At 37.8% G+C, this 14,060-nt stretch overlaps 1 protein-coding gene across 1 annotated transcript in view; it reads right to left on the reverse strand.

Annotated features, from left to right (window-relative positions):
- Nucleotides 1–446: 446 nt before the first annotated feature.
- The window catches only part of LOC137651060 (uncharacterized), a 47,881-nt gene continuing 34,267 nt past the window's right edge, over nucleotides 447–14,060 (reverse strand). Inside the window, exon 3 of the mRNA XM_068384198.1 lies at nucleotides 447–631. Coding sequence (XP_068240299.1) covers nucleotides 447–631 — 185 coding nt within the window. The remainder of the gene's footprint in view (nucleotides 632–14,060) is intronic.

The raw sequence follows: 14,060 nt of genomic DNA on the forward strand, positions 1-14,060 counted from the left end.
TCCGTCTGCGTATTTATAAACAAATTATAGATAAATAAGATGATTTGTATATCCACATAAATACGAACAACATTCATAATAAAAAGGTACATAAAGATCATACACGCAAATACATGCACGTATCAATTTATGAATACAGGATCATCAAAACACGTTTTGGAAGACATTAAAAAAAAAAGGGTATAGATGAGAGACTAATATCAATCGTATTAATCGTATTAATGGAAAACAAAGCACCACAAACTCGCAATTTTCTCTTTTATCTTCCACACACAATACGTCCCACTGCAGTTCTCTTCCGTCTGTGTCCAACCAACACATGCACTCCTAAACCCTGGAGAGCGTGATCCACGAAAGACGTATCCGAGGACAGCTCCGAAAACGTTTCGTATTGCGAACCACATCCAGGGAAACGTTTCGATTGACAGCCTTTATAAATGCTGACCTTATCGACTGGCGGCGGTTTGCGCACTTCCATACGTTCGCACGACGGAGGTGAAGAACGTACAGGCCCCAACACAGTCCAGCGCACACTGGCTGGCACTCTGGAACAGTGTCGAGAGAGACTCCAGGGGCTGCTGGAACGGTGGCCGTCTCCAGTTGCCAGTTTCTCTCATTCGCGATAACTTCACTGGCGGAGAGCATTAGACACAAATCAATGCATTCGTTTTTATTATTATTATTATTATTATTATTATTATTATTATTATTATTATTATTATTATTATTATTATTATTATTATTATATATTGACGCGGTAAACAAGTTTATTCTTTTAATATCAGTGGCTTTGTTATATATTATATTTATCATATAGGGTCAATTTATAAGTTCCTTACTAAGTGGTAATTCTTACGTGAGGAATGATTGTTATTATTATTATTACTTGCTAAGCTACAACCTTAGTTGGAAAAGCAGGATGCTATAAGCCCAAGGGCTCCAACAGGGAATGTAGCCCAGTGAGGAAAGGAAATATAGAAATGAACTACAAGGAGTTTATGAATAATAATAACATCAAAATAAAACTTTTATATATATATATAAATATATATATATATATATATATATACTTTAAAAACTTCAAAATAACAAGAGGAGGAGAATCAAGATAAAATATTGTGCTTATATATATGTGTGTGTGAGTGTGTGTATATATATATATATATATATATATATATATATATATATATATATATATATATATACTGTATATATATACATATACTATATATATATATATATATATATATATATACAGAGAGAGAGAGAGAGAGAGAGAGAGAGAGAGAGAGAGACCCACACTTGCTTTATATTACATACGGAAGATTCTTAACTGACCTAATCCGGGTAAATATTATCCAGAAAATGGACGCCATCTTAACATATAAAAATCTACTACTCAATAGAAAGCGTGGGTGGGTCTGCCCCATTATTTTCTCTCCTGAATACTTTCCCTGGCTCTCAGACACTGGATTTCTCATAGACAGGGAGGCCAGGAGACTTAGCTATTCTGTCCCTGCAGCTCTGCACCTTTCTGTGCAGATAATAGCTCACCTGTGGGACATTTTATGGGAAAAATTCAGTATTTTTAAAGGTTTAAAGGCCACTCATGAATGGCAGCGGCAAGGGACAGTGACATTGCCCTATCAAGCAGGACAATTCCTTAGAAACTGACCATATACACATATGACCAGCACCAAAGACCCCTCTCCACCCAAGGAAGGCCAAGCAATGGCTGCTGATGACTCACCAGTTGGACCTATAGGCTCCCCAGACGCCCCATCCTTAGCTCACAAGGATAGCAAGGTTGCAGCAACCAAAGGAACTAACGAGATTGAGTGGGACTCGAACCCCAGGACGTTACCTACAGGTCAACACAACCCAGGTAAATACCGTTCTTGCAAATGATGCTCTATTCACACAAATAAATGTACGAGGTTTCCACTCACAAAAATAAGTTGGATACATTCTAGGTCTAACTTGGTATTGGGTCGAGAGGGGGCATTAACTGGACCCTACAGGTCTCACTTGGGTGGAAAAAATTATTATTGTCTTTCTCTACTACAGTGGTTCCCAACCTTTTTCCTGTCATTTCCCCCCTGCACCCAGTGCAACCCTCCAGATTTCCCCCTTCTTGTGTATGAGGGAAAGAGTAGTTGAAACACACCGTGACGACTTACTAATTTATTTTTCCGTTATACAAATATACTGATAAACATATAGTTACAGAATAAAATGGATAGAGAGCGGTTAGTAACAACTAACCGCATAGCCATAGAGCTATGAGGTTAGTTGTTACTAACCGCTCTCTATCCATTTTACTCTGTAACTACAAATAGTTACAGAGTAAAATGGATAGAGAGCGGTTAGTAAAAACTAACCATATAGCCATAGAGCTATGAGGTTAGTTGTTACTAACTGCTCTCTATCCATTTTACTCTGTAACTATTTGTTTATCAATATAGGGCTATGCGGTTAGTTTTTACTAACCGCTCTCTATCCATTTTACTCTGTAACTATTTGTTTATCAGTATATGGAGAGCGGCTAGTAGCAAAATAAAAGGACTTTTGTTTATTCTTCTACTTCAAAATTGAATTAGTGAGAAGGTTGAGGCTGCTTCTTGTGCACCAGTGTATCAATATCAGGGCTAGCTTTATCACCTGATATTTTTTTAGTTAGTAGGTAGTGTAATTATTTCCCCCCTGGTAGCTTCAAATTTCCCCCCCAGGGGGATATTTCCCCCAGGTTGGGAACCACTACTCTACTAGGTATCATGTAAATGGAGAGGTGCTGGTTTAAAGGTCACTCATGAATGGACCGGGGAGATCCAGGCAATGGCTGCTGATGACTCAACAGGCAAAATGATAGGCTCTCTTGAACTACCCATCCTTAGCTCACAAGGATGGTTGAGCTGCAGACACTATAAAAAAAACTATCAAGCTTGAGCGGGTATCGAACCCCAGTCTAGCAGATCGTTAGACAAACACGTTTCCAGTAGGCTACCATATCCCTTGCTTACATCTCACATTGGTAGAAGAAAGGGCCAAAGCCTTGCACCTCCAGATCTTAATTGGGTGGAGAGGGGCCAATGCGTGTGCTTATTCGTCTTCTAAGTAAGTACTGTCACCTATGGCGCCGAAACTTGGAATCTAACAAAAAAGCTTTCCCTTAAATTACGAACAATGCAGAGGGCACATGAGAGAATTATGCTAAATCTAACATGGAAGGATAGAAAAACAGCTAAATGGATACGTCAAAAAACTAAAGTAATGGATATCCTTGAAACCATTAGCAAGCTCAAATGGAACTGGGCGGGGCACATTGCCAGGATGACAGACAACCGATGGACATCACGAACAACCTTCTGGACACCCCGAGGATACACAAGAAACCGAGGAAGACAAAAAAACCCGCTGGCGAGATGACTTAGACCAACATAAGCAACAGTGGCACAGAATAGCTTCCGATAGAAGTCTGTGGAGAAATCTGGGGAAGGCCTACATCCAACAAAGGACTTTTGAAGGCTGAAATGATGATGATGATGATGATGATGATGAAGTAAGTACTGAGGTATCCTACGAATCCATTGTTCAGGCAGTATGTTGGCCAAGGCATCAGGCACCATTTGAGATCCTACCGCTAGGGAGTTATTGGTTCCTCTAGCTGGCCGGATAGTATTACATTGGATCCTTCTCTTTGATTACGGCTAATTTTTCCTTTGCCTACTCATATAACGAATAGTCTGGCCTATTCTTTACATATTCTCCTCTTTCCTTATACACCTGACAACTCTGAGATAACCGAACAATTCTTCCTCACTCAAAAGATTAACTACTGCTCTGTAATTGTTCAGTGGCTACTTTCCTCTTGGTAAGGGTAGAAGAGACTTTTTAGCTATGAAAAGCACCTCTTCTAGGAGAGCTATTGTTCTCTAGTCTTGCTAGTGCCATAGCCTCTGTTCCATGGTCTTCATCTGTTTTGGTTTAGAATTCTCTTGCCTGAGGGTACACTCAGGCACAGTATTCTATCCGTTTCCTTATTCCCTTTCCTCACTGGGCTATTTTCCCTGCTGAAGCCCTGGGGCATAGCATCCTGCTAGACTTGTAGCTTACCTAGTAGTAGTAATAATAATAGTAACCTCTACACTTTTAAAACTGGCAGACAGGATCAGAAACAATACTACCATTCAGTTAGGGATTCTAACAAGAGAACCATTATTATTCTTCATACAATAAGATTACTATTGAAGATTACAGAACAAGAGACGAAAAGGGAAACATACTTTTCTTATTATTCAAGGAGACGGTTTCTTTGAAGGGAAGATTATTCTCTGACGTCGAGAAACAACACTTTTTTTCTTTTTACAATTTCTCAGTCCAAGAGACTCTTCAAAGGAAGAGAAATTGGATCTATTTTCAACAAGTGAAATGAAGCTTTCAATGGGTCTTCAAACAGTAAAGATAATTACTCTCAGATGATTCGTAAAATGAATCCCGGAATTTTTCCTCTACTTTTGTAAAAAGAGAAGCATATAACCATCAAAGAGAGATGGATCTTTTATAACAAAAGAAGATGAAGAAAGGCAACGTTGGATGGAACACTTTAGTGAGGTTATGAATAGGAGGTATGAAGGGAATAGTTTGATTGATATGCCTGAAGCTGATGAAGATCTTGATGTGCCCATGAATGAATTCAGTGTGTTTGAAGTCGAAGCTATTCTTAAAAGAACTCAAGAGATTGCAATTACAAGGTAGAGCATGCTAAGTATTCCAGAATTGATAGTGAGGTCAAAAGAAAAGCCAGGAAAGACTGGAGAGAATATTTAGACAGTAAAGCAGATGAGGCTGACAAAGCTATGAATTCTGGAAGTGGCTATGGTGTAAGAATTGCTCTTAGAATTATTAATGAAGAATTTTTAGACAGTAAAGCAGACGAGGCTGACAAAGCTATGAATTCTGGAAGTGGCTATGGTGTAAGAATTGCTCATAGAATTATTAATGAAATCTCGACTGGGGCAAAGAAGAAGAAGCATATACTCATCAAAAAGAGATATAGATCTGTTATAACAACAAAAGATGAAAAAATGCAATGTTGGATGGAACACTTTAGTGAGGTCATGAACAGGAGATAGGTTGGGCTGTGGCACCCTAGCAGTACCAGCTGAACTCGGTTGAGTCCCTGGTTAGGCTGAAGGAACGTAGAGAGTAGAGGTCCCCTTTTTGTTTTGTTTCATTGTTGATGTCGGCTACCCCCCAAAATTGGGGGAAGTGCCTTTGGTATATGTATGTATGAACAGGAGATATAAAGGGAATAATTTGATTGATATACCTGAAGCTGAGGAAGACCTTGATATGCCCATGAATGAATTTAGTGTTTCCTCATCATATAGAAAAACAAAATATATCAATTTCTTTTCCAAAAAGAGCCAATAGTTTTTTATCTTGCCCATTAAAGCTCTCAGTATATATAAATTGACATTTTCAGAATAGAGAAAGTTGTTTTCTGTTATATGCTAAAAATCGTAATATGATAATATGATATTTCTTAATTTAATCTCCATTGGGGGAAATTATAAAGGAATGTCGGCCATTAAAAATTTATACCAAAATTAATAATAATAATAATAATAATAATAATAATAATAATAATAACACCGAAAACAATAATAATAATAATAATAATAATAATAATAATAATAATAATAATAACTACAACAACAAAAAGAGCAATCAGAAATTTCAGTCCTCCGCCAATGAAGATTATCAACATTTCACTCAAGTCTACGGACCAAGCACTCCAATTTTCATGTGTTGACTGAATGAATCCAATCTATCATAAAAACAATAATAATAATAAAAATAATAATAATAATAATAATAATAATAATAATAATCTTTATTTCAGCAGAAGCCAGAATTGCAATCTTGATCCAGATCACCTATCACCTATCCGTTGTGATAATTTGGTGAAAATCCGTCAAGCAGTTTTAGTGAAGATACAGCAAGGGGTTTTGAAGTAATCCTGCTAACAGACGAATAAATAAACAAACAAACACAAGTAAAGATGTAATTTCTTTGGCTAAGGTAATTTGTAGCAGACACAAAAACACTCTTTTCTGTCATTTTATTTGCTGATTGGAGTTTTGAGAATTTTAATATTATGATCAAACATATGGAAAAGTTAATTCGATTTACAGGATGACTTAGAAAAATTTCCATTTTAAGCAGAAGTGGAGAGCTAGGAGGCATTTAATTAACTTATATGATCAAAAAGAAACTTATCTACATGTACACACACACACAAACACACACACACAAATATATATATATATATATATATATATATATATATATATATATATATATATATATATATATATATATATAAATATATATACACATACATATATATGTTGAAAAAACTCAAAAGTATATGTAATATTGATAAAAGCAAATACCACATCTATACACAAGGCAAAAGGGAAAACCAAACCCACCCAAGTGTCCATTCAACCAATTTATTCATATATTTGAATAAAAAAAACCACCACATAATAAGAAATTTTCCCATCCGAGGGAAGGTGGGGATAATTTGTAATTCAACAGAACGTGGACAAGCGTATAAACGCAATGCTTTTAAATAAACAACAAGCGTATAAACGCCAGGCTATTTAATAACACGAGGACAAGCGTATAAACGCCAGGCTATTTAATAACACGAGGACAAGCGTATAAACGCCAGGCTATTTAATCACACGAGAACACGCGTATAAAAGCCAGGCTATTTAATAATACGAGGACAATAAACGCCAGGCTATTTAATAACACGAGGACAAGCGTATAAACGCCAGGCTATTTAATCACACGAGAACAAGCGTATAAAAGCCAGGCTATTTAATCACACGAGAACAAGCGTATAAAAGCCAGGCTATTTAATAATACGAGGACAATAAACGCCAGGCTATTTAATAACACGAGGACAAGCGTATAAAAGCCAGGCTATTTAATAATACGAGGACAAGCGTATAAACGCCAGGCTATTTAATAACACGAGGACAAGCGTATAAACGCCAAGCTATTTAATAACACGAGGACAAGCGTATAAAAGCCAGGCTATTTAATAATACGAGGACAAGCGTATAAACGCCAGGCTATTTATTAACACGAGGACAAGCGTATAAACGCCAGGCTATTTAATCACACGAGGACAAGCGTATAAATGCCAGGATATTTATTAACACGAGGACAAGCGTATAAACGCCAGGCTATTTAATAACACAAGGACAAGCGTATAAACGCCAGGCTATTTAATAACACGAGAACAAGCGTATAAAAGCCAGGCTATTTAATAATACGAGGACAAGTGTATAAACCCCAAGCTATTTAATAACACAAGGACAAGCATATAAACGCCAGGCTATTTAATCACACGAGGACAAGCATATAAAAGCCAGGCTATTTAATAATACAAGGACAATAAACGTCAGGCTATTTAATAACACGAGGACAAGCGTATAAACCCCTGGCTATTTAATCACACGAGGACAAGCGTATAAAAGCCAGGCTATTTAATAATACGAGGACAAGCGTATAAACCCCAGGCTATTTAATAACACGAGGACAAGCGTATAAACGCCAAGCTATTTAATAACACGAGGACAAGCGAATAAAAGCCAGGCTATTTAATAATACGAGGACAAGCGTATAAAAGCCTGGCTACTTAATAATACGAGGACAAGCGTATAAACGCCAGGCTATTTAATAACACGAGGACAAGCGTATAAACGCCAGGCTATTTAATAACACGAGGACAAGCGTATAAACGCCAGGCTATTTAATCACACGAGAACAAGCGTATAAAAGCCAGGCTATTTAATAATACGAGGACAATAAACGCCAGGCTATTTAATAACACGAGGACAAGCGTATAAACGCCAGGCTATTTAATCACACGAGAACAAGCGTATAAAAGCCAGGCTATTTAATAATACGAGGACAATAAACGCCAGGCTATTTAATAACACGAGGACAAGCGTATAAACGCCAGGCTATTTAATCACACGAGGACAAGCGTATAAAAGCCAGGCTATTTAATAATACGAGGACAAGCGTATAAACGCCAGGCTATTTAATAACACGAGGACAAGCGTATAAACGCCAAGCTATTTAATAACACGAGGACAAGCGTATAAAAGCCAGGCTATTTAATAATACGAGGACAAGCGTATAAACGCCTGACTACTTAATAATACGAGGACAAGCGTATAAACGCCAGGCTATTTATTAACACGAGGACAAGCGTATAAACGCCAGGCTATTTAATCACACAAGGACAAGCGTATAAATGCCAGGATATCTATTAACACGAGGACAAGCGTACAAACGCCAGGCTATTTAATAACACAAGGACAAGCGTATGAACGCCAGGCTATTTAATAACACGAGAACAAGCGTATAAAAGCCAGGCTATTTAATAATACGAGGACAAGCGTATAAACCCCAAGCTATTTAATAACACGAGGACAAGCATATAAACGCCAGGCTATTTAATCACACGAGGACAAGCATATAAAAGCCAGGCTATTTAATAATACAAGGACAATAAACGTCAGGCTATTTAATAACACGAGGACAAGCGTATAAACCCCAGGCTATTTAGTCACACGAGGACAAGCGTATAAAAGCCAGGCTATTTAATAATAAGAGGACAAGCGTATAAACCCCAGGCTATTTAATAACACGAGGACAAGCGTATAAACGCCAAGCTATTTAATAACACGAGGACAAGCGAATAAAAGCCAGGCTATTTAATAATACGAGGACAAGCGTATAAAAGCCTGGCTACTTAATAATACGAGGACAAGCGTATAAACGCCAGGCTATTTAATAACACGAGGACAAGCGTATAAACGCCTGGCTACTTAATAATACGAGGACAAGCGTATAAACGCCAGGCTATTTAATAACACGAGGATAAGCGTATAAACGCCGGGCTATCTAATAACACGAGGACAAGCGTATAAACGCCTGGCTATTTAATAACACGAGGACAAGCGTATAAACGCCTGGCTACTTAATAATACGAGGACAAGCGTATAAACGCCTGGCTATTTAATAATACGAGGACAAGCGTATAAAAGCCAGGCTATTTAATAACACGAGGACAAGCGTATAAACGCCTGACTATTTAATAACACGAGGACAAGCGTATAAACGCCAAGCTATTTAATAACACGAGGACAAGCGAATAAAAGCCAGGCTATTTAATAATACGAGGACAAGCGTATAAAAGCCTGGCTACTTAATAATACGAGGACAAGCGTATAAACGCCAGGCTATTTAATAACACGAGGACAAGCGTATAAACGCCAGGCTATTTAATAACACGAGGACAAGCGTATAAACGCCAGGCTATTTAATCACACGAGAACAAGCGTATAAAAGCCAGGCTATTTAATAATACGAGGACAATAAACGCCAGGCTATTTAATAACACGAGGACAAGCGTATAAACGCCAGGCTATTTAATCACACGAGAACAAGCGTATAAAAGCCAGGCTATTTAATAATACGAGGACAATAAACGCCAGGCTATTTAATAACACGAGGACAAGCGTATAAACGCCAGGCTATTTAATCACACGAGGACAAGCGTATAAAAGCCAGGCTATTTAATAATACGAGGACAAGCGTATAAACGCCAGGCTATTTAATAACACGAGGACAAGCGTATAAACGCCAAGCTATTTAATAACACGAGGACAAGCGTATAAAAGCCAGGCTATTTAATAATACGAGGACAAGCGTATAAACGCCTGACTACTTAATAATACGAGGACAAGCGTATAAACGCCAGGCTATTTATTAACACGAGGACAAGCGTATAAACGCCAGGCTATTTAATCACACAAGGACAAGCGTATAAATGCCAGGATATCTATTAACACGAGGACAAGCGTATAAACGCCAGGCTATTTAATAACACAAGGACAAGCGTATGAACGCCAGGCTATTTAATAACACGAGAACAAGCGTATAAAAGCCAGGCTATTTAATAATACGAGGACAAGCGTATAAACCCCAAGCTATTTAATAACACGAGGACAAGCATATAAACGCCAGGCTATTTAATCACACGAGGACAAGCATATAAAAGCCAGGCTATTTAATAATACAAGGACAATAAACGTCAGGCTATTTAATAACACGAGGACAAGCGTATAAACCCCAGGCTATTTAGTCACACGAGGACAAGCGTATAAAAGCCAGGCTATTTAATAATAAGAGGACAAGCGTATAAACCCCAGGCTATTTAATAACACGAGGACAAGCGTATAAACGCCAAGCTATTTAATAACACGAGGACAAGCGAATAAAAGCCAGGCTATTTAATAATACGAGGACAAGCGTATAAAAGCCTGGCTACTTAATAATACGAGGACAAGCGTATAAACGCCAGGCTATTTAATAACACGAGGACAAGCGTATAAACGCCTGGCTACTTAATAATACGAGGACAAGCGTATAAACGCCAGGCTATTTAATAACACGAGGATAAGCGTATAAACGCCGGGCTATCTAATAACACGAGGACAAGCGTATAAACGCCTGGCTATTTAATAACACGAGGACAAGCGTATAAACGCCTGGCTACTTAATAATACGAGGACAAGCGTATAAACGCCTGGCTATTTAATAATACGAGGACAAGCGTATAAAAGCCAGGCTATTTAATAACACGAGGACAAGCGTATAAACGCCTGACTATTTAATAACACGAGGACAAGCGTATAAACGCCTGGCTATTTAATAATACGAGGACAAGCGTATAAAAGCCAGGCTATTTAATAACACGAGGACAAGCGTATAAACGCCTGACTATTTAATAACACGAGGACAAGCGTATAAACGCCTGGCTACTTAATAATACGAGGACAAGCGTATAAACGCCAAGCTATTTAATAACACGAGGACAAGCGAATAAAAGCCAGGCTATTTAATAATACGAGGACAAGCGTATAAATGCCGGGCTATCTAATAACACGAGGACAAGCGTATAAACCCCAGGCTATTTAATCACACGAGGACAAGCGTATAAAAGCCAGGCTATTTAATAATACGAGGACAAGCGTATAAACCCCAGGCTATTTAATAATACGAGGACAAGCGTATAAACGCCAAGCTATTTAATAACACGAGGACAAGCGAATAAAAGCCAGGCTATTTAATAATACGAGGACAAGCGTATAAAAGCCTGGCTACTTAATAATACGAGGACAAGCGTATAAACGCCAGGCTATCTAATAACACGAGGACAAGCGTATAAAAGCCAGGCTATTTAATAATACGAGGACAAGCGTATAAACGCCTGGCTACTTAATAATACGAGGACAAGCGTATAAACGCCAGGCTATTTAATAACACGAGGACAAGCGTATAAATGCCAGGCTATCTAATAACACGAAGACAAGCGTATAAACGCCAGGCTATTTAATAACACGAGGACAAGCTTTTAACGCCAGGCTATTTAATAACACGAGGACAAGCGTATAAAAACCAGGCTATTTAATAACACGATGACAAGCGTATAAACGCCAGGCTGTTTTATAACACGAGGACAAGCGTATAAACGCCAGGCAATTTAATAGCACGAGGACAAGTGTAAATACGCCAGGCTGTTTAATAACACAAGGACAAGCGTATAAACGCCAGGCTATTTAATCATACGAGGACAAGGGTATAAAAGCTAATAACACGAGGACAAGCATATACGCCAGGCTATCTAATAACACGAGGACAAGCGTATAAACGCCAGGCTATTTAATAACACAAGGAAAAGCGTATAACCGCCAGGCTATTAATAACACGAGGACAAGCATATAAACGCCAGGCTATTTAATAAAACGAGAACAAGCGTATAAAAACCAGGCTATTTAATAACAAGAGAAAAAGCGTATTAATGCCAGGCTATTTAATAACACGAGGACAAGCGTATAAAAACCATGCTATTTAATAACACGAGGACAAGCTATAAACGCCAGGCTATTTAATAACAGGAGGACAAGCGTATAAAAACCAGGCTATTTAATAACACGAGGACAAGCGTATAAACGCCAGGCTATTTAACAGCACGAGGACGAGCGTATAAACGCCAGGCAATTTGATAGCACGAGGACAAGCGTAAATACGCCAGGCTATTTAATAACCAGAGGACAAGCGTATAAATGCCAGGCTATTTAATAACACGAGGATAAGCGTATAAACGCCAGGCTATTTAATAACAGGAGGACAAGCGTATAAATGCCAGGCTATTTAATAACACGAGGACAAGGGTATAAAAGCTAATAACACGAGGACAAGCATATACGCCAGGCTATTTAATAATACGAGGACAAGCATATAAAAACCAGGCTATTTAATAACACGATGAAAACCGTATTAATGCCAGGCTATTTAACAGCACGAGGACGAGCGTATAAACGCCAGGCTATTTAATAACACGAGCAAAAGCATATAAACACCAGGCTATTTAATAACACTAGGACAAGCGTATAAACGCCAGGCTATTTAATAACACGAGCACAAGCATATAAACGCCAGGCTATTTAATAACACGAGGACAAGCGTATAAACGCCAGGCTATTTAGTAACACGAGGATAAGCATATAAACGCCAGGCAATTTAATAGCACGAGGACAAGCGTATAAACGCCAGGCTATTTAATAACACGAGGACAAGCATATAAACGCCAGGCTATTTAATAACACGAGGACAAGCGTATAAACGCCTGGCAATTTAATAACACGAGGACAAGCGTATAAACGCCAGGCTATCTAATAACACAAGGACAAGCGTATAAACGCCAAGCTATTTAATAACACGAGGACAAGCATATAAACGCCAGGCTATTTAATAACACGAAGACAAGCGTATAAACGCCAGGCTATTTAATAACACGAGGACAAGCTTTTAACGCCAGGCTATTTAATAACACGAGGACAAGCGTATAAAAACCAGGCTATTTAATAACACGATGACAAGCGTATAAACGCCAGGCTGTTTTATAACACGAGGACAAGCGTATAAACGCCAGGCAATTTAATAGCACGAGGACAAGTGTAAATACGCCAGGCTGTTTAATAACACAAGGACAAGCGTATAAACGCCAGGCTATTTAATCATACGAGGACAAGGGTATAAAAACCAGGCTATTTAATAACATGATGAAAAGCGTATTAATGCCAGGCTATTTAACAGCACGAGGACGAGCGTATAAACGCCAGGCTATTTAATAACACGAGGACGAGCGTAAATACGCCAGGCTATTGATTAAACCCCGTGAAAAGGTCAGGGGGTATACGCAAAGGACGACCAAAGGTCAGACAAAACCGTGAGCGTATGGCATGAGACAGGCAAAACAAAAGATGCGGGGGGGGGGGGGGGGGAGTTTTAGGTGTTTATGCAGGTTTGAGGGGGGGGGAGGGGGGATACATCAAATGATTCATGTGAGGGAGGAGATGTATGTATCACGGATTCGCTTGCTTGGTATATGATGTGTCATTCGACCTGCTGATCTTGGAGTGTCATTGCCAAGCTTTTTGCCAGTTTTTTATGTTGATGTTTATTATTATTATTATTATTATTATTATTATTATTATTATTATTATTGTTGTTGTTGTTGTTGTTGTTGTTGTTGTTGTTGTTGTAATAATAATAATAATAATAATAATAATAATAATATTATTATTATTATTATTATTATTATTATTATAATAATAATAATAATAATAATAATAATATCAATAATAATAAAAATAATAATAATAATAATAATAATAATGATAATAATAAAACTATTATTATCATCATCATCATCATCATCATCATCATCATTATTATTATTATTATTATTATTATTATACTTACATTCAATACCCCCAAACAGATTGAGAAAAAAAAATTAAATAAAGATCTCAAACAAGCTAAGCACAAGATTATTTACGTTCAGCTGAACAAGATTGAACGAATAAATTATTATTCAGTTCTACAATCAATACATT

Source organism: Palaemon carinicauda, chromosome 12 (genome assembly GCF_036898095.1).
Source record: "Palaemon carinicauda isolate YSFRI2023 chromosome 12, ASM3689809v2, whole genome shotgun sequence".
Classification (NCBI taxonomy): Eukaryota; Metazoa; Arthropoda; class Malacostraca; order Decapoda; family Palaemonidae; genus Palaemon; species Palaemon carinicauda.